This window comes from Halichoerus grypus, chromosome 13 (genome assembly GCF_964656455.1).
Source record: "Halichoerus grypus chromosome 13, mHalGry1.hap1.1, whole genome shotgun sequence".
In the NCBI taxonomy this organism is placed as follows: Eukaryota; Metazoa; Chordata; class Mammalia; order Carnivora; family Phocidae; genus Halichoerus; species Halichoerus grypus.
The window spans coordinates 79770999-79797647 of record NC_135724.1 but is presented as its reverse complement, the minus strand read 5'-3'; the positions used below and the strand labels follow the sequence as shown (position 1 = coordinate 79797647).

The 26649-nt window shown below is 52.6% G+C and overlaps 1 protein-coding gene across 3 annotated transcripts in view; it reads right to left on the bottom strand.

The window, feature by feature from the left end:
• Positions 1 to 26649, bottom strand: part of GCN1 (GCN1 activator of EIF2AK4) — a 59365-nt gene that overhangs the window by 5969 nt on the left and 26747 nt on the right. For all 3 annotated transcript variants that reach the window (XM_036081960.2, XM_078060908.1, XM_078060907.1), the window contains 29 exons: positions 25800 to 25955; positions 25137 to 25318; positions 23974 to 24054; positions 23471 to 23614; positions 21930 to 22057; positions 21558 to 21747; positions 21277 to 21347; positions 20456 to 20621; positions 19911 to 20105; positions 18759 to 19005; positions 18193 to 18314; positions 17744 to 17858; positions 16788 to 16967; positions 14210 to 14430; positions 12916 to 12984; positions 12560 to 12698; positions 12274 to 12470; positions 11934 to 12076; positions 10729 to 10846; positions 10401 to 10616; positions 8020 to 8184; positions 6613 to 6774; positions 6236 to 6328; positions 5858 to 6001; positions 5493 to 5762; positions 5134 to 5247; positions 4447 to 4677; positions 1835 to 2028; positions 1580 to 1694 (listed from right to left, as the gene is read on the bottom strand). In XM_036081960.2, the coding sequence (XP_035937853.2) occupies positions 1580 to 1694; positions 1835 to 2028; positions 4447 to 4677; positions 5134 to 5247; positions 5493 to 5762; positions 5858 to 6001; positions 6236 to 6328; positions 6613 to 6774; positions 8020 to 8184; positions 10401 to 10616; positions 10729 to 10846; positions 11934 to 12076; positions 12274 to 12470; positions 12560 to 12698; positions 12916 to 12984; positions 14210 to 14430; positions 16788 to 16967; positions 17744 to 17858; positions 18193 to 18314; positions 18759 to 19005; positions 19911 to 20105; positions 20456 to 20621; positions 21277 to 21347; positions 21558 to 21747; positions 21930 to 22057; positions 23471 to 23614; positions 23974 to 24054; positions 25137 to 25318; positions 25800 to 25955 (4568 nt within the window). The remainder of the gene's footprint in view (positions 1 to 1579; positions 1695 to 1834; positions 2029 to 4446; positions 4678 to 5133; positions 5248 to 5492; positions 5763 to 5857; positions 6002 to 6235; positions 6329 to 6612; positions 6775 to 8019; positions 8185 to 10400; positions 10617 to 10728; positions 10847 to 11933; positions 12077 to 12273; positions 12471 to 12559; positions 12699 to 12915; positions 12985 to 14209; positions 14431 to 16787; positions 16968 to 17743; positions 17859 to 18192; positions 18315 to 18758; positions 19006 to 19910; positions 20106 to 20455; positions 20622 to 21276; positions 21348 to 21557; positions 21748 to 21929; positions 22058 to 23470; positions 23615 to 23973; positions 24055 to 25136; positions 25319 to 25799; positions 25956 to 26649) is intronic.

The following is a 26649-nucleotide window of genomic DNA, read 5'->3' as shown; positions in this document are numbered from 1 at the left end:
CCGGCCCACGTCACTGGACATCAGCTAGAGAACGGCTCAGAGCGCCTTTCCCCCCGAGCCCCCCGCCCCCGCCAACCTTGTGTGTCATCTTGTGTCCAGAGCGACGCCCTGCTATCTCTCTACTGTATCGGTTCCCTAGCACCACCTCCATTATTCGGGTTTATCCTACGAAGCCACTAATCAACCCAAGGAAGGCAAGTGAAAGCTGAGCATTTTCTGTCAACATCAGAGCCAGATGCAACCTGCTCCTTGCTGCTCCTCCCTAGCCAGCTAACTACGGGAGAGCGAGCGAGTGGATTTTAAGTTACGTGTTATGTTATCAATAAGCACGAACCTGATGTGCCTCCCTCAAAACCAACCAACCAACCAACCAACCAACCAGGGCTAATAACCTGCTGAGAGGTTAATGCCAGACTGGCACCCTGGGTGGCCACCGTTGATCCAGGGGAAGCTCTGAGCAGGGGGAGAACGGTCTGACCACAGTCTGGGCCTCTGAGCTCTAAGCAGAAGCCCAGGTGCCCAGCAAGACTAAAGCTGGCTCTCTCCGACACCCACTCTCTCCAATGGGATCTATTTTAAGCTCCACTGTGGTGAAATTCAAATTGGCCTAAATACTAACTTTTGCTTACACTGGGCATGGCCCTGTAAAAATCCTGACAGACTGTGACCAAAGGAAGGCAGAGTCTCCCATCTGCACCCGGAGAGAAGGCGGAGGCTCTAGTCAGAGAGCAGCAGCTGGGGATTGGGCCAGACTTCCCGAGCAGTGGTAAGCCCAGCCGCAACAAGGGCCGGCCCCACGTGGGCGCACAACGAAGCGCAAACCACGTGAACCCAGAGGCTCGCTCCAGGGATTGGCCTCACAAATGTAAATTAGGCCGCACAACAGCGGGCTGTCTGTCAGAGGAGAAAGAAAATTCCTACCCACAGACCCAACTGCTACCGGACCTGCCACGGCACTGGGCAGCCAGTGAGTACTTAACACACACTTCCAGGCTGGGGAAGGAAGGGCTGTGCGGGTGGAACCGAGACAGCACAAGGAGTCACAGGGCTTGGATTCTGGCTTTGGCCCCACCGCTCGCTAGGGTGCGGCCCCAGGTCGGTCTCGTCCTCTCCAACAGGACCTCCCAACTGGTCCCAGACACCAAAGGCCAAATTTCTTAAGGGTCATGACCATACCTGCTTCACCTCTGCGCTAGACCCTTTGTCTCAGCAAATGTTTCCTGAACCAATAAATGAACCTCTTCATTTGACACATGGGGAAATGAGGGGCAAAGAAGGAAAGTAGCTTGTTTAAAATTAGACAGCAAATTAACGAGAGGTCCTTATTTTCCTTACCATGAAAACCTTGCCTTCCTTATCTGTGAAGCAGAACCACCACCAACACTACCCGCCCTGGCTCCCTCACAACCGAATGTTTGGTAAACCGTAAAGGGTGACAGGAACGTCGGGAGTGATCATTACCACTGAGCAGGTGGCAGCTGTACTTAGTTCTTCTAACACAAACCAGAGACGTCAACCAAAGCAAAAAGAAGGGGAACCAGTTGAGCCCACCAGCCCTGCCGTCCACCCGCAGCAGTACCTCGTCGTGTCCCAGCATGCTCAGCAGGAGTGAGACAATGTTCTTCCGAATGACCACGTCCACTTTGGCCCCTGCTCCCTGAATCACAAACCTCAGGGCCTGCAGCATGGTGTCCCTACAGAACCAATGCACCCAACTTAAACCCCGGCTCTCCTTTACCACTGCTCCCACCCACACAGGCCCAGCCCACCCCCGGGAGGCTTCAGCAGCTGCCTGGCCTCCTCAGGGCCAAGCACTGCCCCAGCGGCCCCTCACCTGACACCCGGGTCTTCCATGACACGGATTCCATTCAGCAGCTCGGTGAAGAGGGGGTCCACCTTGATATGGATGGAGATGAGCTTCCCCAGCGCATCAGCAGCCTTCAGGCGCACCCCCCGGTTGGAGTCCTGCAGGGCTTTGGTAAAAGTGGTCTGCAGCTGGGGCAGGAAGGGCTTCAGGGCAATCCCAACCTGTTTGAGAGACCCACACAAGAAAGGACAGCTGTGGTGGAGCCCAAGGCCACCGCGTGCTACAGGCAGGAATCATAAACCACCATGGGTGGAACGAGCTCCCGCACGCAGCCTAGGAATAGACATTCCATAAGAGAGGACCCCCGGCACAGACAGGTTCTGCTCAGTCCCATTTTCAGCACCCTTCACTGAACTGGGAAGAGCAGGAGAGGACCACCAGCACCACCACCACCTCCTCCAAGGAAGCCATCGGTTAGCTTAAGTGGAGACCAGTCCACATGGACAAGTGACTTGAAACCTCCATCTCCGAATACAGGGGGGCACCTGGGTGGCTCAGTTGGTTAAGTGACTGACTCTTGGTTTCGGCTCAGGTCGTGATCTCATGGGTCACGAGATAGAGCCCTGAACTGGGCTCCGCACTTAGCTCAGAGTCTGCTCGGGACTCTCTCCCTCTCTCTCTGCCCCTCCCTCTAGCTCTCTCTCTCTAAAATAAATAAATTAAAAAAAAAAAAAAAAAAAAAGAAGGGAGTCTGAGTGCTTCAGTCAGTTAAGCCTCTGCCTTCAGCTCAGGTCATGATCCTGGAGTCCTGGGATTGAGCCCTGCATCAGGCTCCCGGGTCAGCGAGAAGTCTGCTTGTCCCTCTCCTTCTGCCCCTCCTCCCTGCTCATGCTTTCTTTCTCTCACTCACTCTCTCTCAAATAAATAATCTTAAAAAAAAAAAAAGAGCAGGACAGGATGACAGCTGTCAGCCCACCGAAGACCTATTCCAGGGCCAAGACAGGGCAATGGACTAGGTACATAAGGGCAGGTGCCATCTTCTGAGCAGTCGATATATGGGCTGAGCACTGACATAGAGCCCTCAGAACAATCCTATGAAACAAATGATCTCAGAAAGTCAGCCCTCCCAAGACTGAAGATTTATTTATTGCTAAATGGGAAAATCAAAGTAGCTGTTTGGAGGTATGGAAATACTGGGGTCGGGGGGTTGCAGGCTGCTGGGAGGCACACTATGAAGTGAAGCCAGTAAATCAGAGGTAGGAACCATCTGGCCATGGGCGACATCGACTCACGGCCTAAGGGACAAAGTCTGTGAGGGAAGGGCTCCATTTGTACAGTTATAAAACACCACAGAAGGGGTGCCTGGGTGGCTCAGATGGTTGGGCATCTGCCTTCAGCTCGGGTCATGATCCCAGGGTCCTGGGATCGAGCCCAGCATCGGGCTCCCTGCTCGGCAGGAAGCCTGCTTCTCCCTCTCCTTCTACTGTTCCCCCTGCTTGTGCTCTCTTGCTCTCTGTCAAATAAATAAAATCTTAAAAAAAAACCACACACACACACAGAAAAGAACAGCACAGGGGCGCCTGGGTGGCTCAGTCAGTTAAGTGTCCTCCTCATGATTTCGGCTCAGGTCATGATCTCGGAGTCATGGGATCAAGCCCTGCATCAAGGCTCCGTGCTGAGCACAGGGTCTGCTTGAGATTCCCTCTGCCCCTCCCCCTCCTTACATGCGCGCTCGCTCTCCCACGTGCACGCGAGCGCTTTCAAATAAATAAAGAAAATCTTAAAAAAAGAATAGCACAGAACACAGGTGAAAATGATACTTAGTTAAAAAAAAAAAAAGCATCTTCTCTAGAGTAAGGCTGATGCTCACAATGCCATGTTTTATCTGGGAAGTTGCTCCCTACACCTTTCCCTCAAAAGGGGGAAAAAAAGTTACAAATTTTAAGCTTGCTTTTGTTTCCAAAACTCCAAGTAAGAATTCAAAAAAAAAAAAAAAAAAAAGTGTTTTTATAACAACAAATCTTGGCCCTGTTTATAATTTTTTTACATCTAAAGGGCTGAATAATTGCCCTATGAAATATCAGAAACAGTTAATATGCTGGCTCTTTGCTCCTCACACTTTTGGCAAGACTGAAGTTATTCCAGATGCTCTCAGACTTCCTTTTCCTTCCTCGTCAGCCCCTCTGCATCCCTCTTTATGAGACAGCAATAAAGAACGGAAGCATACTTAATCGTATTTCTGTGGCCCTGGGTTTTTGCTTTGAACCAACAGTCCTTCAAAAAACAGCAACCAGCATTAGTGTGCAGTGCTGAGGATGTCAGGCGGCAGGCCCAAGGGTCCATCCTCTAGGCCCCAGGCTGCGCGGCTCTTCACACGGCACGCAGTGGCGGCACTCCCGAATCACAGGTGAGGAGGTTACTGGACTCTCCCAAGGGCATCCCAGCCACATAACTTCTAAGTGGTGGACCTGAAATTGACCACTATGTAGTGTGAGTCTAGCGCCCGGCGTCTCAACTCCCTCGGCCACGCTGTTTCTCCATCACGAGCCATCACCTCGCCGCCACGTGACACCGACTGGCAGGCAGATCTGTCCTCTAAGACCCGAAAAGACCGAGAGATGAACGCCTCAGTGGCTCACCTTGGCCAGCAAGAGGCTGAGTGTCTCAAGCAGGGCTGCCTTCACGTTCCAGCTGAAGCGGTCCCCCAGGATGCGGATCAGAGGCCCAGTGATGCTGACCACAGAGGGCCTCAGGGCATCAGCTGAGGTCAGGCGGATCACCAAACCTAAAGCTTTAGCCGCTTCCTCTTTCTGTTCTGGGCTGCCGGTCAGGACGCCCTCCCGCAACACTGGAAGGATGGAGGTCACTCCCTGACAAGAGAACCGCGAGTGAGAGTCCAATCTCAAAGGCCCTGGGCTCAGGGGTCTCCTGCGCAAAGCACGGCCCTCCTGTCCGCCACCCTCTCTGGGACTCCATGAGAGAGACTGATTCAGGTGTCGAGGTCCCAGCCTGAGAGGGTGCTGGCTGGGGAACGGTCCTGACTGGGCCGTGATGAGAGGAGCTCTGGCAGGCCCATCACACATAGGTTCACATGCTGCCACCTCTGTGACTCACTTGCTCTGGCTGAGGTGGCCTCCACAGTTTAAACTGAAGGCGGCATGGACCCTGTCCTCATATGGCCACCATGGGGAAGAAACCCGCTTCTGTGCAGGTGTCGAACAGCACCTAGAACACTAAGTCATCTGCCCTGCCACAGACCTGGGATCGAGGGTGGAGGCAGAGGAAGGCCACATGCCTGTAGCACCCCGCATGGGGCCCTGACTCACCTTCTTCGGGAGGCAGAACCCTGGCACATGCTCGCCTTTGCTCTCGTTCCCTATGAGCCGGATTTCTTTGTGCAGTTCTTCAATTAGTGCCAGTTGGTTGCCAGCATCGAGCTTCTGTGGGAAGGCATGAAAAAGCAGAGAGGATGTTAGGGTTCTAAGTACAGCCCTCCCAAGACTGCTTCAAAATGATACAGCAGGGGGAAGGGTGTGGGTGGGAGCGTAAGAAAGACTGGCCATGCATCGGTAAATGCTGCAGCTGCCTGATAGGTACGTCGTGGGCTGTTTTAAGAGTCTAATCTTCCAAGCGTCTGGACTGGTCTATAAGCAAAAGCTGGCTCTGCGGTCAGCAGCCCCCTCACCTTGGTGATGGCATTCAGGGCATCCCAGCTCTCCTCCAGAACCACCGGGCTGCAGTCGTTGAAGAGGCGGATCAGGCCGGAGACCAGGCTCCGCAGGTGGCTCGTGTAGTCAGCCTTCGAGCGCGAACAGTAAATGTTGAGGATGATGGCGGCAGCCTGTCTCATGCCCACCTCGGGGCTGCGGGTGGCCTCCAGCAGATCCTCAATGATGATCCGGTGCCCAGTGTCATCCTCTACTGAGAGGATCACGGCCTGACAGTTGGCCATCTCCTGAAACCACAAGGGATGCCCGGGCTGAGCACAGCTTCTCCGGGGCAGGCCAGGACGGCTGTTCGGAAGCTGCCAGGGGTAATCATGACACTCACCAGCTGCTCGTCCGGAGTCCCGAGCTTCTCCTTCAGGGCCAACATGACGGCCGGGAGGATCACTCCAAGGTGACGGGTCAAGGCATCGCCAGCCACAGACGAAAGGAAAGCCAGCACCCGGGTGTTGACAGGTGGAGTGGTCAGCTGCAGCATGACGAAGGTCAGTTCAGTGACCGCTGGCCCATGCTGGCAGCCGTGCTAGCTCTGGGAGGTCCCATCGCTGCTACTTGGGCACCGTGTCTGCTCCGGGGCCCCCGGCACCCACCTCTAGCCTCCCCCCACATCTCAGCTCAGAAAAGGTCTCCGCAGCAGGCTGAGGAATGACCACGTGGCTGTGGTTTCTGGGCCAGAGGGGGCTTGCTGCGGGGTGGGATTTACCTTGGGCACGAGGTAGGGGAGCACCACACGACTCTTGATGGCCATAACCTGCTTCAGGCCATCCAAGGCAAATTCTGACACTTCCTCATCATCCTGCAGAAGGACATCAGAGGCAAAACTGAGGAGCTGGCTCCCGTCCCCACCCTGGCCGTCTAGACCAGCCACTGCCAACTTCCTTCACCACTTTCCTCCCTCCCTTCCCACTGCACCCACATTTGCTTACTGTCGAAGGAGAAGCACAGAGCCGAATCTGAGCCTGCTGCACCCACTCCCTCGGGGGCCCACACTGTGGCTGCTTTGGCAGAATAAGCCCCTTGCGTTGTGCTTCTACAAAGACAGGAAAGCCAAACTGGTAGGTGTGTGGAAGAGCCACTCACCAGCTGCTTCAGTAAAAATGGGAGAATGTCCTCCAGAGCCTGGTGGCCGATGGTGGAGTGCAGCTGCTCGAAGGTCTTGGCCGCGGCCTCTCTGACCTCCTCCAGCGGGTCACACAGAGCCTTCCTCGCTGTGGGTACGAGGGACTCCGAGAAGTACAGCACCTGCAACAGCACCCGTGCGCTGTAACTTGCAGAGGCACCAAGGGGCGGAAGCCTGTGAAGCGGGAGCCGACGAGGACCTCCAGCCCAGCCAGGCCACCACCGACCCCCTTGGCTTGACTTTTAACTTAGCTAGTCTGTGAAAATGAGCAAGTATAAAAAAGCAGAGAGGATATGCAGCCTAAAACTGAGAAGCCTGATTTTTTAGGTGAGCTCTCCAGATACGCTCCATCTCCCACAAGAGCTCCTTCCCACGGCAAGGCCCTGCATGGCGTGACCCCGCTCCCCCCGATTCTCTCCTTTGCTCATCCTCTTGGAAAACTCCAAGTCCTTCAAGAGTCAACTCAAACACTTGTTCCTCAGTGACACCTTTGGGGCTACCATGAGGCTGAAGATAGCTCTGCTCCCCTTAGAACCAGTCCCCCCCGAACCAAAGCCCACTACGCATCAGAGGACTGATTATGCATCGGCCTCACCGGCAGCAAGGTCTCAGCCTTTGAGGGGACTCAGTAACTACTCAGTGAATCACAACTCTAGTTGGTGACAATTTGTATTTTTTGCCAAATGCAAATGTAAACCCCCAAATGTAATACTTACACTGATACACACAGGAGAAGGGGTCAGTAGCTCAGAGGAGGATGCTCGCTCAGGCTAAGCAAATGGCCACATGCTTACATTTCTGACCGGCCGGCCACTTCCCAGCTTTTATGCCAACTGAGAGTCCTACGCCTGCTCAATCATTTCCCAGGAGTGTTCCGAGGATCACCCTCAGAAAGTAAGCTCAGGGCAAGGATCACCAGCCCCCTAAATGTGGCTGCTATGGGACAGTATCACTGCCAGAAATGACATGTTTCCACCCACCAGGTACTTACACTCATCTGCTCCACTCCTTGTAAGAGTGCGTGCAGCCCTCCCGCTCCTGCAGCCCCAGCACACGCATGCGTGCAGCACGCTCTCCCTTCCCCACCAAGGACACCACACATTTTAACTGAACTGCAGTAGTGACACAAAAGAGATTAATCTGGAGCAGCTTTAGTATCGGTGAGAAAAAGATCATCTCCAATTTCCTCGGGCCACTCAAGGACTCTACACTGCTTCATTCTTAGCCTGGGAAACCAACAAGGAAACTCCAGTCCAACCCCACTGCCAGCAACATGTACCTGAGGATGAAGTGTCCCTAGCTTCTCCCCTAACCTGCCGCCAGCCCTGTACGTCCGGTCACCTCTGGGGCCCTTAGAAGACACTCACGGCGTCCCGGCTGGTGGACTTCATGATCTCGCTCAGCCCAATGCACACGCCCTGCCTCTCATCGCTCTTCTGAGACCTCAGGCCTTCCTCGAGGATGGGGATGATCTCGGGCAGGATTTTCTCCCCTAACTTCCGGACGAGATCGCCCAATGTCCTTGCTGCAATCTGTCAGCAGAGATCAAGCCAGAGCATCAATGCCCTGCAAACCCCAGGGTCCCCGGAAGGCAACTCCAGAGTGAGGGCCCTGGAACCTCCTACACTTTATTGAGTCACTGACTTAACTTCCCCAAATGCTCTTAGCCCTGAAGAGCCACCAGGGTGCTTGCAGAACACTAAGAAACACAATTATTTCTTTGTGTCACACACACCTACACAACCTAAAGCAAGAACTAGCACCTTATATATGAACGGGAAACTCATCATATGATGCCTGGTCAAGAGCCAGTTTCCCATGGGCGCCTGGGTGGCTCAGTTGGTTAGGCGACTGCCTTCGGCTCAGGTCATGATCCTGGAGTCCCTGGATCGAGTCCCGCATCGGGCTCCCTGCTCAGCAGGGAGCCTGCTTCTCCCTCTGACCCTCCCCCCTCTCATGTGCTCTCTCTCTCTCATTCTCTCTGTCTCAAATAAATAAATAAAACCTTAAAAAAAAAAAAAAAAAAAAAAAAAGACCCAGTTTCCCTAAATTGATAACCAGAGCCTAGAAGTCACTTAACCCTGCACTGTTGCCCAAGGGGAGCTGAAATGGGCACAAATGCTTTTAAGGAAAAAACCCCATCTTCCCTGAGGCCTCATGCAAACCCTTCTTTAGGCCAAATATGTAGTTTGCTTGCCAGGGATGGGGGCTGGGAGTGGGCCAAAGGAGACTGGCAGAAGCAATCATGAGCCCAGGCTGGGCCCATCCTCCCAACCACAGAACCACCTGGCTCGGCTCCGCCCCCGCCCAGGTCAGCCTCAGCTCACACCCTCACCCCCGTTTCTCATTCCAGACCCAGCAGCCCCCGCCCAGCCTCTACTGTTGGCTTCTGCACATCCTGCCCTTGCATCTAAAGCCCTCTTCCCCCAGTGTGGAACAGGCTTTCCTCACTACCTCACCCAGTTAGTACTTAACCATCTTCTAACCTCAAGCATCATTTCCCCTGAGCAGCTTCCCCTGCCCGTCCCAGCTGGTCAAAGCCCTGGACCGCATCTGCGGCGCTCATGCAGCATTTACTATATAACTGCATTTACATCTGCTTGTGTGATGATCTGATAAACATCCATCTCCCCTACCAGAGTGTAGCTCACAAGGATGAGGATAAGGCTGCTTTTCTTCCCCATTATATCCCCAGGTTTTAGGCCCTGCTTAGCACATAGTAGATGCTTAATAAATATTTGTTGCGGGAAAAAAATTTTTTTAAAGATTTTATTTGTTTATTTTTAAGATTTTATTTATTTGACAGAGAGAGAGATAATGAGAGCAGGAACACAAGCAGGGGGAGAGGGAGAGGCAGGCTTCCCGCTGAGCAGAGAGCCCGATGTGGGGCTCAACCCCCAGACCCTGGGATCATGACCCGAGCCAAAGGCAGATGCTTAATGACCGAGCCACCCAGGCGCCCATGTTGCGGGAAAATTAACAAAAGAAAACCTCCTTTAGAACGGAGTCAGGAGGGGTGCCTGGATGGCGCAGTCTGTTAGGTGTCTGACTCTTGGTTTTGGCTCAGGTGCTGATCTCGGGGTCGTGAGATGGAGCCCCGAGTTGGCTCCGCACTGAGCACAAAATCTGCTGAAGTTTCTCTCTCCCTCTCCCTCTGCCCCTCCCCCCACGTGCTTGTACGTGTGCTCTCAAATAAATAAATTTAAAAAAAAAAGGGGGGGGGGAGGAGTTAGAAGGCCAAAACAGGGCACTCCCATACCCTACGACTCTTCATCAACTGCAGACCCCACAGGAAAAGATGAACCTTGCAGACTGAACAGGAAGAAACATTTTACTGGCCCAGCAGGATGAAGTGAGATTTTTCTCCTGCCCCGGGAACAGCCCAGCCAATGAGACACCATCACAACTCAGCCAATGAACAGTCACTATACTTCAAACTCCTGGTTTCCTCCAATAGACTTTTTGTTTCCAACAGCCCTCCTGAAGACCCCCTTCCCTCTATAAAAGAATATTCCACTCCTTTGTTCCCCACAGTTGCCTATAGTTTTGCCAGGGCTTACATATCCCAGACTGCAATTCTCTGCTATTCCTGAATAAATCCATCTTGCAGGCAAAATATCTGGCTGTTTTCTTTCTAAGGGTAACTGCTGAATGACTACGTAAATAAGTAAATATTCTCCTCTTAGACAGGGGGCCCTAGGCACCCTAGCCTCTGATGCTGGGTCAGAAGCAAGGTCCAGAAACTTACGGTTCTCTTATCTGCACACGTGCTGGCCAAGAAACCCAGCAGCAGCCCAAAGAGAGTGGGCAGGATCTCACGCAAGGTGCGGGGGGTATTAGAGACCACAATCTTCCAGACGTGCAAAGATGCCTGTCGCACAACCAGCTGGGTGTCTGAGCGGCCCATGTACAGCCCCGCCAACACCCGGTTCCGCCGATCTACGCCCAGGGCAGTGATGATAGCCTGCAGCAGCGAGAAAGGAGGGAGAACACGGGGTGGTGAAGCCTCCACAGCACGAGTGCTGGAGCACATCCCTACCATCACCAAGGGCGGAAAGCCAACTCAAGGTGTGCACCTTGTTGGATTGGGCAGTTCCGAAGTTATCATCTTCAGAGGCAGTTTCTGTGGTCATCTTCCCGGTGACCCCAGAGATGTGGAACAGGAGATCCCCAAGCAGCTGAACAGAGCTGAACCTAAGGAGGATGCCAAAAACAGGGTCACACAGCCACAAGGGACAGTCTTGGGGCACAACTGAGCACTGGGCAAAGAAGACGCTGAAGGAAGCGCACCCAAAATATTCATGGTGGTTGTCATGGAATGAGGAACGTTACAGACAATTTTCATTTCTTTACACTTCCCCACATTATCTTGTTCTCAAGTTTTGTACTAATGAACATATATTACTTTAGTAATGGGAAAAATAAACATTTTTAAAAAAAACATATGTGAACATTTCTATAATAAAAGTTAGGAAGAAGAGGGAGAGTACAGAAAGAAGCATTAACAGGGAACCAAGAATGCTGATCATCAGAACTGGACATATAAGGAGAGGCCTAGAAGGATAAACTTATTTCTCTTCAAATTACTTTAGATTTATTATTTTTAATGACTGCAAAAATCATAGTCCTATTCAAGGCAGATTCAAAAAACACAGAAAAACACAAAGCGAATGTAAACATTTGCCCAAACTCCCACTACCGAGGCAGCCCCCGATAGTCTGGTGACACTCCACACACACCACCATCTACAGACACACACACACTCCCACCCGATGTGGGAAGCGGGCCCGCACCACAGGCACTGGGCTGTGGCCTACATCGTTCCGTCAGCAACAGGGTGAGGCACTTTCTGCGTGAGCTAATGTAGTCCTCTTATGCCATTTTTTTGTAATGGCTGAATAAAAGCTCACCATGCGGATGGGCCGGCTTTTTTTAAACCAAATTCCAATTTTTTGAGTGATAAAGCATACTGCAACAAACATCCTTCTACATATATCTTTAAGTGCCTGACCTAATTTGTCCTTGGAATCAATTGCCCAGAAGTCGAGTTTCCAAATTAAAAAGCATTCGTGTTTAAAATCCTAATATAAACTGAAGGACTAAATAGAGCGAACTTTCCAAAAGAGAATCAGGTTAGAGACACCGCTACACAAAACTGGAGAGTCACTGAATGGTTAAGAGCATTGAGAGAGTTCTTGGCAACATTCTACTCCTCATTTCTCACTCAGAGTTCCCAAAATGCAAAGCCGGGGCCACTGGGTCTTTCCACCCAAGACCTTACCTTATTCTCCAGAGATCATCAAAGAGGCCTTGCTCCAGCTGGGGCAGCAGCAGGGCGATGGCCGTCTCGGCGTACATGGAGATGACCCTCTGGCCCGCCCGCAGGGCAGTGTCCCGCACGAACTCGTTCTCATCAGCAAGAGCCTGTGCACACAGAGGCTGGGTCAGCCAGGGCCGCTTGCCCCCAGGCACCAGACCCAAAGGAAATGGGACGCCCCGAAGAGCAGGATGAGGATTCTTGCCACCCAGTCCCAGCTGGCAGGGAGCCCTGACTCCAAGAAGAGCACGTGCATCCTGCCCCACCCCATAATGCTACCCTCAGCCTGGTCCCTGGTGCCTACTTTGAGGATACAGGGGATGATGGGCCCCACATAAGGAGTGAACTTGTCCCCAAAGGTGATGGGCAGGTAGTTGAACATCATGATATAGCCATCTCGGACGTGGGGTGCAATGTCCACTTTGCTGGCTGTAGCCACGATTTCTGGCATCAGCTTCTCCAACTTCTCCACCCCCAAGCCAGCCATGACCTCGGCCAAACCTGCAACAAAAGGACAGAATGAACCCACTGGATCAGAGGGCCCCTAGCTGGCATTCCCCATCTGGCCCCCGGGCCTGCCCTGGCCTCACCTTGCGCAGCACCCGAGCGATCCACAGAGCTCTGCTCATAGGTCAGCGTCTCCATCAGCCATGGCAGCAAGTCCTCAAAGCACGACTCCCCCATGCCCTTCACCATGGCCCCAAGAGCCTTTGCAGACACTGTCCGCACCTGTCAGGGAACCGAGAGCCAGGATAGGAGGAGTTGCGGCGTCTCAAAACTAGGTGCTCACAGAGGAGCAGGGAGAGGCCCTTAGGGTCTCCTCCCCTCTCCCGGACAGATGCAAAAGCACCTTATAAGGAATTCTCAGGAATCAATCTTCTGAGGAGTGGACTAAAATAATGAGTTCCTGCCCCACCCCTCACCCCCCTTCTCCTCCCAGGCTCACCTCAGGTACAGGGTCCAGAAGAGAGGCTTTCAGGCCAGGGGTCACACTTGGCAGGTAAGGAGCCAAGTCCTGCAACAACACAAGAGGTGACTCGGGTGGAGTCTGGCTCCTGCTTCCTCTGGACCGGTTCTGCCGTGGACCCTGACCTCACCATTCTGCTGACAAGGAGAGCTCAGCAGGCCTGCTCACAGAGCCAGCAAGGACGGGCACCTGGCAAGGAACCCCCATGACTGGTTCCCTGGAGACCCCAGGTGACTGCCTGGGAAACCTACGAGGGACCCGAGGCCCACCCTCAATAGGTCGAAAGAACCCCTAGCTAGGGTTCAATGCTCTTCCTCCTCTTGCCCTTGTCCCAGGACCAAGGCCTGCCCAGCCTCTGGAATCTAGGAAATTATTTCTGGCACTTTCCTTTCAGAACAATGTTATCATCTTCCCATTCTTCACCCTACAAGGTTTATGTATCTTGGTATAGCATTCAGCTTTAGGGAACAGTTTTAAATATAGAAAAAGCCTTATGTTCACTGCAGCATCATTTAAAATAGCAGAAAACCTTGGACAGTATAGGACCGACAACAAGATTATATAAGTTATGGAATATAAACTTGTTGGAATATGAAAGAACTATTAACCCCAGTTTTGTGAATAACTCATTGTAACTTAAAAATAAGCTTATGTTCAGGAATATAATTTTATAAGTGTAATAAAAAACATTAGCAGTAATTGTTTTAGTGTTGGAGGACTATGGATATGATTAGTTGTTTCACCAATTTTCCCATTTCCTAAATTCTCTAGGATTGACATGACTTGCCTACTGCATCTCTTGTGCCTAGAGCCTCAGCAAGCAAAGCATGACTGTGGGAGACTGTGAGCTCACACACGTGCAAGCCCCGGGGAGTACGTAAACAAACCAAGTAAATCTCCCAAACTAGGCTAATTTCCTCTGATTTGTAGGCTTACAGAAGCAAATGCTTGTGACAAGAGAACTACAATCAGTCAAAGCAGCAGCCACATTGCCAACACAGGCCAAGGCGGGGCCTTTCCTCCCCTCGGTCTGTAAAAGGGCCCAGGCATGGCCGCATCTGGGGGCTGAGCTACTAAGAACCTGAACCACTGTGCTCTGCAAGATGCCAGAGAGCCTAGATTTCTACCCTCCACCCCAAACTGCTCTTCTTCCCCTAAACATAATCAGGGATCAAGAGCCCACAGCCCTCCCGTGTCTACTGTGGGCAGGGACTTTGTGCCCTAAACCAGCATCTACTGGTCTGTCCTATACCAGTCCCAGTTGGGCTGCTACCTTCTGGTCTGTCAGGGAGTACATGTTGCCAATAATCTGGGCTGCCATCTTCCGCGTGTCCGTGGAACGGTCCTGGAAGGCTCTCTGAACAATGGGCATGATGAGGGCCAAGGATGGGGCATCAATGAAGTGGACAAACTTGGTATCCAGCAGGGTCTGCAAGCATTTCTGGGTCTTCCTAGAGGGGTCCGTCAGGGCGTCCAGCAGGACTGGGGCAATGGCTGCATGTCCAAACAAGAGAAAGGCTAGTTTATACGAGTCTCAGGCATAGCAAAGCCGCTGGGTCCCCAGAACTACAGAGGGTCACCAGAGAAGGAAGTCCGGGGATACCCCTCCTCGGAGCCCCACAAGTCACCGGCTATAGAAGCCAGCCTGCTTGCAAAGAGCAATCCTTGCTCCATGAGGAAGAAGGTGGCAGCCATCACCCCTACGCATGGCATAGCTTGATCTGGCAGGACAACTGGGGGCAACCTTCAGTGGGCAGAGCCTCCACGGGACCGCTGCTTGGGCACCACGTGTCTCCTTACTGAAGCGGCAGCCCAGGGTGGTCTGGCTGTGAGACAGCGAGGGCCACTGAGCCAGTGGGTGGTAGCAATGAAGCCCAGCATGCTCAGAGCAGTCCAGCCCAGATCAAACAAGCTCTCCAAGTCAGCACCGCCAGCCCAGCAAAAGAATTGCCAAGAGAAATACCTGGCTTCTCTTTTCCACAAGCCCAGGGAATTCAACCACTATAAAGATCCATGCTGGTCAACAATTTAAAAAAAAAAAAACCAAAACTAATAACCCAAGTAAAAAATGGACAGAAGATTTTAATAGTTCTCCAAAGAAGATATGCAAATGGCCAATAAGCCCATGAAAAGACATTCAACATCTTTAGTCATTAGGGAAATGCAAATCAAAACGACAATGAGATGCCACTTCACACCCACAAGGGTGGCTGTAACCAAAAGACAGACAATAACAGTGTCAGCAATGGGAACTCTCACACACTGCTACTGGGAATGTCAAATGATCCAGCCGATTTGGCAAACATTTAGCAGTTCCTCAGAAAGGCAGACAGTTACCATACCATGACCCAGCACTTTCCATTCCTAGGAATCTAACCAAGAGACCTGAACACTCCTACAAAGAAAACCACCTTGTACACAAATGTTCACAGCAGCATTACTTTGAACAGCCAATATGCAGAAACAATCCAAACGTTCATCAACAGATGACTTGATAAACAAAATGTGGTCTATCCATATGACGGATTATCGGATGAACCTTGAAAACATGATGCTAAGCTCAAGAAGCTAGCCACAGATGATCCCACCACATGAAGTGTCCACAACAGGCAAGCCCAAAGGAACAGAAAACAGAGTAGTGGTTGTCAGGGCCCAGAGGTAGGGAAGGAAATGAGAGTGAATGCTAACAGGTATAGGGTTTCTTTCTGCGGTAAGGAAAATGCCCTGGAACTAGACAGTGGTGATGTGTATGTAATTTTGTGAATAAGAAAAAAACAAAAAACAAAAAACCCACTGAATTGTATAAATTTTTTTTAAAGGCATGGTTTTTTGTTTTTTGTTTTTTGTTTAAGATTTATTTATTTGAGAGAGAATGAGAGACAGAGAGCACGAGAGGGAAGAGGGCAGAGGGAGAAGCAGACCCCCTGCTGAGCCCGATGTGGGACTCGATCCCGGGACTCCAGGATCATGACCGGAGCCGAAGGCAGTCGCTTAACCAACTGAGCCACCCAGGCGCCCTGAATTGTATAAATTTTTTAAAAGTGATTTTAACATTATGCAAATCATATCTCAATTAAAAAAAAAAAATCCATGCTGGATTCCCAAAAACGAAAAGCACTTCCCCTCATTTGATAGATACTGAGACTGCTCCCAGCCCTAGGAATCCCCAGGGCTGCTGGACATTATGAAAAACAGTAAAACCCAAGGATACCTGTTCATCCCTTGAAAAACAAAAATACGCAAATAAGAAACATCATTTTCTGAATGAAGAAAAGTCTGGTTAACACTCTAGCTGAACTACACTGAACAATTACCTATGTTCCACATTGAAGCTTAACATTTAACAAGTGACATGCTGGGTGAGGTGGCTGCTGGGTTTTGTTTCTAGAAATCAACCTGCTGCCATCACTCCATCAAGAACCACACTAAAGAGCACCGTTAAGGGAAATAACCCTTCCCTAAGCTTCCCCTCTATCACACGTCTTCGGGAATGAGACAGAATAGAAAGTTTCCAAAGAATGTGTGATGCTGATGAGGTCCAGAGCACGTCATTCAATTCTGTTGACCTCAGGGCTCAGCTTAGGGCACCGAGCTCTCTGAGTCAGGCTGCTTCTGACCCAGGTTCCCTATCTGTGCAGTCAGTGATGATCGCTCTAGACCAGTGGCAAAACTGCTTCCAAACTACTTCCCAATAACTATCCTAGAAAAAGGGTTTCCCAGAATTTAGAGGTTATTTCAATGTGAATATATCTGTCCTCAGAGGGCAAAAATCTTTGCTGAATGCACATTCCCTGCAGTGTCCAGGGATGGGAGGAGGAGCCAGGGCCAGGGCCCTCATGGGAGAAGTGTACCCAGGATCTCCGGATTCCTGATGACGGAGCCGATCTGCCTCAGGGCCTGCTGTCCGGCCTTCTGCACTTTGACGTGGGAGTCAGTGAGCACCTCCGTAAGCTTGGGCACGATGTTGGGCAGGCAGGATGACAGCTGCTTGGGAGCACAGTATGCCATTGCCCCGAGCAGCTCCACCGACCCTGCGGATGGCAGACATAGGCCCAGCATGGAATCACTGAGCACAGGCCAGGGAGCCACTTGTGCCGGCTGCCTGGGCAAGGGACAACCAGCCTGCCCCTCTGCAGACTGTGCTAAAGCAGTTCCCGGGGTGGGGGGGTGGCTCCAGCAGAGTGAGCACAATGCTCCTGAGGCCTGCTGAGCCATGGCATTCTGGGGGTGATGCAGGGTGGTGTGGGGAAAAGAGGCAAGACCAGGATGGGGGAAGACCGGGCTGAGCCCTGGCGGTGACCCACGGCCAATTCACTGAATTTCTCTGGCCTAGTTTCTTTACCCATATATGAAAAAACTCATTTAGATCTGTGATTTTTAAAACTGCAGGGTGGAACCTGAAGGACTGAGTGGGAGGGCCCCAGATCTTGACCCTGCCCAAACCAGAGCAGGTCTGCTTGAATCTGTTTTGTGTATTAGGATACCAAAGAAGATTCTATTTTTAAAAATGGGCTTAATGGGGGGGAAAAAAGCTTTAAAGTCACAGAAGTTGCCACAAACTAACTTTAAAGCTCTGGGACTTCCTCACTTAGGGCTACGGCACCCACCAGAGGCCTGTTCTTTGCATGAAAGCACACAAATTATTGAAAGACTGAGCTGCCTGATGGCTCAGAGGGGCTTGGCCTTGTCCGTGGTCTGGGGAGCACACACGCACAGGACAAGATCCCTGGATGGCTCCCCGGATCCCTGCAAGGGCAGTCTTCAGAAAAGGAGGTTGGGACAGAGACACCGAAGGGAGCGGCCTTACCAGCCTTGGTCCTCCAGGATTCCTCCTCCAGGGCAGCCAGTAAGGAGGGGAGCACCAGCTTCACCCCGTGAGCACTCAGGTTGCTCATCACAGCCTTGGCACAATCATCTGCAGCCTCAAGGGAGGAGAAAAGGCGTTCAGGGGCCTCCTTGCCCAAGCAAGGGCCAAGGCCTGATGCCTGTCCAAATGCTCCCCCTGCTGACCAACACTGACTGGGGGTCAGACCCTGTGCCGGGGCCGAAAGACACAGCTGAGGAGAGTTTCTCATCTCACAGAGCGGCAGTGCTTTACTGGGAATCAGAGGAGTCCGTACCAGTAACTGGTACCCAAGGTACAGGCGGAGGGGTTCCAACAGTGGGCCCTTGCACCCCCTCAGCCCCCGGGCCGAGACCCACGGCCAGCAGCAGCCCCGGCCGGCGGCGGGTCTCACGTGCATTCTCAGGACCTACCTCACGCACATACTGGTTCCCATCCCCGAAGCACAGCAACAGATGGGGCAGCACGTGAACCACGTAGGGCTCGAAGAGCTTCCCCAGCATGGTGCAGAGCATCTCGAAGGCAAAGAGGGCTCCTGGGGGAGAAGGCGGGACAGCTGGAAACAGCCACGGGCTCACATCCCTGCCATCTCCGCAGCCTCTGCAAACACTCAAGGCAGTTGTGGGACTACAGCGGCTGCCCCATGAGGAAGCAAGAGAGCATGGGCATGGTTGAGCAGAGAGGAGGAGACACCAGGGCAGTGTCTGTCACTTCTTGGCACTAACTGCTAGTAAGGCCAATTCTCTCTCGGCTGAGTGAGAAAGAAGAGAGTCCAGGCCACCTCAGCAAGGCCAGGATGGAAGAGGTGACACCATCTGCCCCCACAATGTGCACACGCACGCACACACATGCGCACGCACACACACACACACACACACACACCAGGCCTCCAGTGGGAGGGAAAGACCAGACTCCTTCCTCCAGCAGCCGTGGGGACCGACTTCCCACCCTGGGCAGCCCCAAGCTCAGACACACTCACCCTCTCGCCGGCGGAAGTTCTTCTTGTCCTGGATGGCATCGGTCAGCGCAGCCATCATCTCCTGCTGTTTCAGCGACAGGATGCCCAGGCCCTTCACCAGGCCCGCCAGCCCGTAGGCGGCCCCTCTGCGTTCGGCGTACCTGTCGGACTCCAACAGCTGCTGCATCAGTCTCTGGATCATCCCGCCCGCGTCCTCTCTGATGGCTGGCACGAGAGGGGGCAAGCAGCCGGCCACGGACTCCTGGACCTACGGGAGGGGCCTGCCCCGTCAGTGCCGCCGCTCAGCCACAGCCGGTCCCCACATGGCGCCTCAACACTAGACGTCCCCAAGCCCCACCTCGGCCATGGCCTGTCAGACAAGCGAGCAGCGTTATAGGCCCGTGGGTGACACGGGCTCTGTCACGGTGTGCACCACATCCGTGAGGCCTGGTCCGGTGAGAGAAAACTCCCGCAAGACCCACTCACATAGAAAGATCTAGAGAGAAGTGTGTTACTGCACCTGCTTAAAAATGGCCCAAGGCTCTCAGTTTTCTAACTTGTCAGTCACAAGGGGAATTCAGCCTTGCCTTACAGGGCCAGGCCCAAACCAAGCGCTTCTGCCTTTCAGCCACAGCTCATGAAGCCCGATGAGAGTACAGCCAGGCGCTGCGTTGCCAGAGGGCCAGGCGGACCCCTTGCAGGGGAGTTTTCAAATTTATTTAACCACAGTTTTGTAAACCTGCATTTGACACAATCTGGGTGATCCAAAATGCAAGTCATTTTGGGAGGTGAGAAGGGAGAAATATATACAGATGTTTTTCCAAAAAGAAAACAACAATCCTTGCACTATGGCTTGGAGACTACACTAAGAGGCCCCTGAAGTGTGTAAGGAACGCAAAGAGGATCAGGGAAAGCTCAGCAGAGGGAGCCATCGTTTCTTTTTCTTTTCTTTTCTTTTTTTTTTTTAATCTTGGTATCCCCAGTGCTGGGTTTATACTAAGTGCAAAAAAAAAGACTATTAGTCTTGGGTGCTCTTAACCATACACCAGGCTGCCCCGAGAGAGGATGACTACTTGCTGAGAACTAGGCCTTCCGGGCCCTGGCCCCAGCTTGCTCCTGCACCCCGCTGCACACCTGCAGTCGGTCCCGATTCCCCAGCCAGAGGGCGGGTACCTGCTGGGAGGGGGTCGAGAGGGCGGCGATGAGCTTGGCAACAATGGGTTTCACTTTGGGGTCGCTCTTGTCCAGGTGCTTGGCCAGAGAGCCCATGAGGACCACCACACTCTGCCGCACGGCGTCGTAGCTAGCATCGTTGGGCGCGTTCTTCAGGAACTCCTCGAACACCGGCAGCAGCGAGTTGACGTTCTCCTGGAAAGCCAAGCCCGCCCAGAGCCTCACGTCAACCCTACAGCCGGCGTCTGGGGATGACGGTCTCTGCCCTGACCACCGAGCCCGAGTCTGGCTCCGGGACCGGCATCCCGACAAGCCAGCCAGCGATGCCAGCGGGTTTCCGTTTTCTGGCAGGAATGCAGCAGACTTAGAAGAATTTAACACCCTTATGGGGTCTTTTTGGCTCAAAAGAAAATGAAATTTTCCATGGGGGCCGGTACCCAGCCAGGCCCCCTGGCGCTCAGCGTCCCTGCTCAGTCCTGCTCAGCACTGCCTCCTGCCCTGGCCCAGCCCGCTCCCCACCCCCTCTGCTCGCTGAGATCTCTCACCTTCCCGTGGGCGTTGAGCGTCGCGAGGGCTGCATCTAACATACACTTCCGGACATCTGGGTTTCGGTCGTTGAGGGCATCAGGGACAAAAAACTGAAAGAGGGGCTTCACCTGAGAGCTGTCCAAACACTGGGAGAGCTTGTTCAGGGCCAAAGCCAAGCCACACCTGGGAAGAAGGGGGAGCCTGTCAGGGGGCGAGGGCTGGCCAGGGGCCTCCTCTGCTGGTGGGATCTATGCCACAAGGCAAGGGAGCCTGCAGCAGCTCCCTCTGGGGTGCAAAGCACAGCGTGGAGCCCACTACCTGGTGCTTACTCACCAGTCTACACAACAGTCTCAACAACCCATTTATCAAACGGAGACCTGCCATCTGCCCAGAGTTTACCTCCTACAGGATGACCTTGGGCAGGGACCAGCTCTGCCTCTGTTTCTCCACATGTTGAGTGCAATGCCTACCCTTCTACCTCCAGGGCAGGCCACAGGAGGGGAGAGGTAAAAAAAAACCAAATGTGAAGGCACTCGGAAGTAAACCTACTCTACAAAGGCAAAGTGCTACTATCCTTTTCAGCTAGAGAACAGTAAAAAAGTCCAGGGACCTCTGAGGAAACAGAGGCTGGGAGGAAAGGAGAAAATTGCCCAAAGTCACTCAGCTAGCCCAGGAGAAGCCAGGACTTGAACTCAGGTCCCTCTGACTCAGAGGGAGGTCTTGCCCTGTCCTTCAACTGCCCCATGACTCCACACTACCTCCTCTTGGCACCCAGCCCGGCCAACCTGCGGCATCTCAGAAAGCTCTGAGTAGAACAGGACTGCAATGGCTGTTATACCTGGCTTCCCACTGATCTGGAGGAGATTCGGAGATAACGCGTCCCAAGGCATCCAGCACTGGGGGTGGCCGCTGCAATAGACAGGCTGATAAATGCACTGTGGTGCTCTCCCCAGCCGAGCCGGGCGAGCCATCCACCCAGCTGTGAGGCGGGAGATCAGTCACAGCCACCCTGGGCCACAGTGAGCTCCAAGACTCCTGTCTGGAGCAGGTCAGAGGCCACGCAGAGTCCAACCCACCCTCCCCTGGCCCAGCCCGCAGCAGGGTGCACAGGCTACTCACATAGAGCTTCTCCTGGTAGATCTCCATGAGTCTGCCCATAACCTCTGCTGCCTGCCGCTGGTACCGGGCCACAGCTTGGGAGAGGGCTTCGGCCCCAGCCTGCCTCACAGCTGCCTCGTGATAGATGACATCGTCGATCAGCAAGGAGCAGAGGTCTGGCTGCAGATCTAGGCCCATCGTTGACCAGAGCCTGTAGCAGACCAAAGACAGGGACTAGTCAGATAAAGGTCTGCAGCACCAACCCTGCCAAACCCGACCACCCAGCCCTTCTCTTGCTGTAGGCTGAGCACTCTGTGTCCGGTTTTTTCCTAAGGGGAGAGACAATAGAGCAGGAAAAAGAAAAAACCAAAACAATCTTCCAGGGGTTCTCACCTCTCAGCCAGCTTCCGGATCTCCTCCTCCTTGTCAAACTTGACCACCCAGAGCCTCCGCAGAAGGTTCAGGCCATTCTTCTCGTCGGTGTCAGGCGCTGGCAATACCATGTGGAGTTCCGTCAGCCCCTGCGAGGGGGTGAGATGGAACTGAGTGAGGCTTGACTTTTTGCAAGAGCTTCTGACCTGTCTCTTCACCTTCCTCTAAGCCTGTACTATCCAAAACCCAGCCACCAGTCGCATGTGGATCTTCAAAGTTAAATCAATTAAAATGAACTCTAAGTTCCTCAGTCACACCAGCCACATTTTTAAGTGCTCGACAGCCACACACATTGGCTCGTGGCTACCACACTGGACAGCACAGATATAAAACATTCCCATCACTGCACAAAGCACACTGGACAGTACAACCAGTGCTAGGGAGTGCCTGGCCTCAGTTCAACTCGTTAGCGGCTCTGGCTCTTCACACAGCTTTTTCTTTGGGAGATGATGGGCATATGGTGGTGGAATCTTTTTTAACGTAAAATTAAAAAACTTAACTCTCAATATGCAAGACAAAACTTTAGAAAAAGGACATTCCCTTTGTCTTTAAGAAAAATTTGCCACACTGCTATTGTTTTCCACATTTTGCCAAGAGCCAGTGAAAACTGTCACAGATTGATAGCAAGGGGCTGCAGACTGGCATTCGGGAAGCCCTGTCTCATACTCCAAGGGGATCCTTTAGTTTTTGGTCCAAAAGCACCAAGAAAAGCCAAGTATAAGGTGACAGGTTGAAAAAACAAACTAACACTCTGAATCTTTTTTTTTTTTTTTTTTTTAAAGATTTTATTTATTTATTTGAGACAGAGAGAATGAGAGAGAGAGAGCACATGAGGGGGGGAGGGTCAGAGGGAGAAGCAGGCTCCCTGCCGAGCAGGGAGCCCGATGCGGGACTTGATCCAGGGACTCCAGGATCATGACCTGAGCCGAAGGCAGTCGCTTAACCAACTGAGCCACCCAGGCGCCCAACACTCTGAATCTTATCTATCTATAGAGGTACCAAGAGACCCACCTTCCATTTTAGAAAACAGGTGAAGCTGGGGCACTGGGTGGCTCAGCCGGTTAAGCATCTGACTCTTGGTTTCAGCTCAGGTCATGATCTCAGGGTTGTGAGACTGAGCCCCGTGTCTGGCTCGACGCTTAGCATGGAGCCTGCTTATGATTCTCTCTCCCCCTCTCCCTCTGCCCCTCCCCACTCTCTCTCTCTCTCTCTCTCTAAAATTTATATATATATATAAAACCAGGTGAAGTCTTCCAAGGTAAAGACAAAAATAGCCAGTGACACGCTGTGACAGTTGGGACAGTTGTTGTCCCCCTTCCTGGAACGATCCTGACCCACCCCGTGACCTCTTCTCTTTGTCTCCAGGACACAGAGGTGCAGATGTGAGGCATCTCCCATCATCATTTGATGGCATCACTTGAAAGAATGTCCCTCATGCAGTTCAAACACTTGCACTGAGGAACACGGAGTACCACCGGCCCCGCAAGGGAGTGGGCGCGTACCCGGAGCGCGGTGTCCCGCACGCTGGCACAAGGGGACTGCAAGGCACAGAGCAGCACGTCTACCTCCTCCTGCTCTGCGAAGGCACAGCTGTCCTTGCCACTGCTGCTGGCACAAAGGGTGGTCAGGGTGTCTGAAGCCAGAACCTGAGGACAACATTGATGCACTGGGCTCAGTTCAGCATATTATTTACTTCTAGGGGGTCAGACAGGAGGCCGGGCAATAGGCTGAGGGGCCCAGAGAGGGATCTGAACTGAGAAAGCCCACCCCGAAGCCCTAGTGGGGCCAAGTCCCCCCCGGGCTCCAGCCCAGGCCAGTGGCAGGCCCCAAGCAGAACCCCTCACTAGCTGAGAATATTCAGGCTGGCTCTCTTAAAAGCAGCCCTTTAGCTCAAATCCAAAAGTGAGGGCTGAGAAAGAGAACTAGGACTCAACCCCAAGCACTGGGCCCTGAGCTCAGGGTCACAAACTGAGGTGCAGCAACAGCCAGCTGAAATCCAGATCACCTGTAGGCGGGGAGAGCCCGTCCCGATCACCCAAGTCAGAAGGCGCAGCATGGCCACTCGAGGCAGCAGCTCCGGGCCATTCTGAGAGAGAACAGCAGGTAAGGCAGGGTGAGGCTCTGGGGAAGGTCTGTAACCACGCCTGGCAGCACGAGCAGCAGCATCCTCTCACCCACAGGGAAACCCTGTCAGGTTTACCACTAACTCCATGCGAGCCAACCCCAGTCAGCCACCATCCTCTGGGACTCCAAGCAAACACATTCTGAAATGAACCTGAAATTCACACAACCTGAAATGCAGATGGCCCCTAAACACAGGGATACTTAACTTTACAAGCAGGAGAGAAGCGCAAAATAAAATGGGATATTGTTCTTTTACCCATCGTTGGCAAGGTTAATTACAATCTGAGGCTGTGTTAGGTAAGGAGAGACGGGAACTCTCGGTGAGGGCATAGCTCAGAACGTGCTGCATGACCTAGTAACTCCATGCTGAGAACATGTCCTGCGGAACGCTCATGCAGGTGCACGGGGGGGGCACACCGCGGTGCTGCTCACAACGGGGAGGAGTTGGAAACAACCTTAAAATATCTATCAACAGGTAAAGAGTTAACTGAAACACGTGCCCCCACAGCGTAGAACCCTATACAGCCTGCGAAGCCCTGGCATGAGAGAAGACCAGAGTATATGGTCATATGAAAGAAGCAGGGCGATCCGTTTCTGCCTTACTGTGTGGGGCTGTATTTCCTTTTTTTTGTTTTGTTTCTGTGTTCTTAGAATTTTTAAACATATACATGCATTAATTTGGCACATTTTCAGAACATAATCTATTAAGAAGGAAACCCTTCAGTGAATGAGGTCCAATCTCATAATCACAAGCAAGTCAAAGGCAGAGTGATCAGCATTATCTTCTGAGTTAGAAAAAAAACTAACACAATAAATTGCTACAAAATCCTTCATCTTCTCCAGGTCAGAAACTCTCAGGAGACCTGTAAGCTTCTTTGAGGCCGTGAGTCCTGCACTAAAGAGAACACTCGGATGCTGCTATAGATACATGCCCACACTCTACGACCCCACCAGAACTGCTGATGGGCCAGGACGCGTGGAGAGCCCTTGCCTCCCTGACCCCCCTTCTCCAAGCCAAGGGTAGAGCCGAGCTCCCCTGCCAACCTCGTCCACACGCCCAGGGGGGTTGCTGGGTGAGGCCCTCAGCTGGGCATGGACGGTGAGTATCTGAAGAATTTGGGCCATGCGCTCCTCCTCCTCCTCGCTGTGGTGGGGCATCTCAGTCAGCACCATCTTTAGAAACGGGAAGACTAAGGAGAAGGCTGGTGCAGACAGGGGCGCGGCATCTGTGAGAGCAAGAAGCAGACACAATCTTGCAGGCATCTACAGAGCTGCTGCCTCGACTTCCATCCTCAAGGTGAGTGGGGCAGGGAGTAAAGGAAGCTGGAGGCCCTTTCTGATGCCCAGAAGCACAGAATACGATGACAGAGATGATAGCTGATAGCCCAGTTCTGAATCCTGCTCCTACCCTAACACTGCCCAGTTCCAGGAGGAGAGAGTTCAAACACACAAGTAGATTCCAGTAACGAGAAGCAAACTCCCAATGGGGGTCACAGTGACTCACAGAATACCAGGACCCAGAAATTCTCCATCTGGTCCAACCTCCCCCCTACTTTTCAGAGAAGGAAACGAAGGCCAGGAACAGAAGTGATTCATCCAGGCCACACCTCAGGGAGCCCCGGGAGGGGGACACTGAGGCTCATGCACTTGCTGCACCAGCACATACGGCCTGGTGCCTCTGCTGCCCTTCCCTGCCCTGTTCCTTACCTGGCTCACCCTTGCCCACCCTGCTGGTGATGGTATGGCTATGCAGCAGGGTCACCGCCCTCTTCACAGCCACCGACAGCTCTTCCTGGCACCAAGACTTATCCAGGGCACACTCTGGCTTCAGGAGGCGTAGAGTCACGTGGCTCACCAAAGTGCCTGTGTCCAAGAGAAGGAACCCAAAGAGGATGACCAATACAGAGACACAGAATCTAGCCCAGACACAAACCAGGGACCCCAGGCAGAGATGCCTCCTACTCTGACTTAAAAGTAATCAATGCTCAAAAACTAATGATGTAATGTATGGTGATTAACATAACAATAAAAAATTTTTTAAAAAAGTAATCAATGCTGCTGGGCCAAAATGTTCTCAACCTAATTTCTCATTTCATCTTCATGACAGCATTGGTCGGGAGGATGGATGCAGGTAGGCAGGCAGGAGCTGTCCTTCTGACACTAAGAAGTTATAGGTGTGAGCCACCCAGGGTTGTTCAGCCAATGGTGAAGCTCTACCCATCTGGAGCTCCCACCTTCCATGTAGTAAGCCCAGCCAGCGAGTAACTCTTTCAGCAGGCTCCATGAAGTGCCAACTCTTTTCCACTCAGAACTGTTCCCAGATTTCTGGCCTCACCCATAGGAACATCCCCTGTAAGCTAGGAAGTCTGCTTAACCCACAACAGTGAGGCCACCATAATGCCCAGCGACCCTACCTGGTCTTTGTTTCTCCATAGCTAACAAAAAGCTAAGGGTCACAGAGACCCCTCATCACGGACATGGGACTGCTCAGCAGCTCTGGGCTGCACTCACTGGCCACGTGGCACCAAACCAACCCCATTACCACTGAATTTCTGAC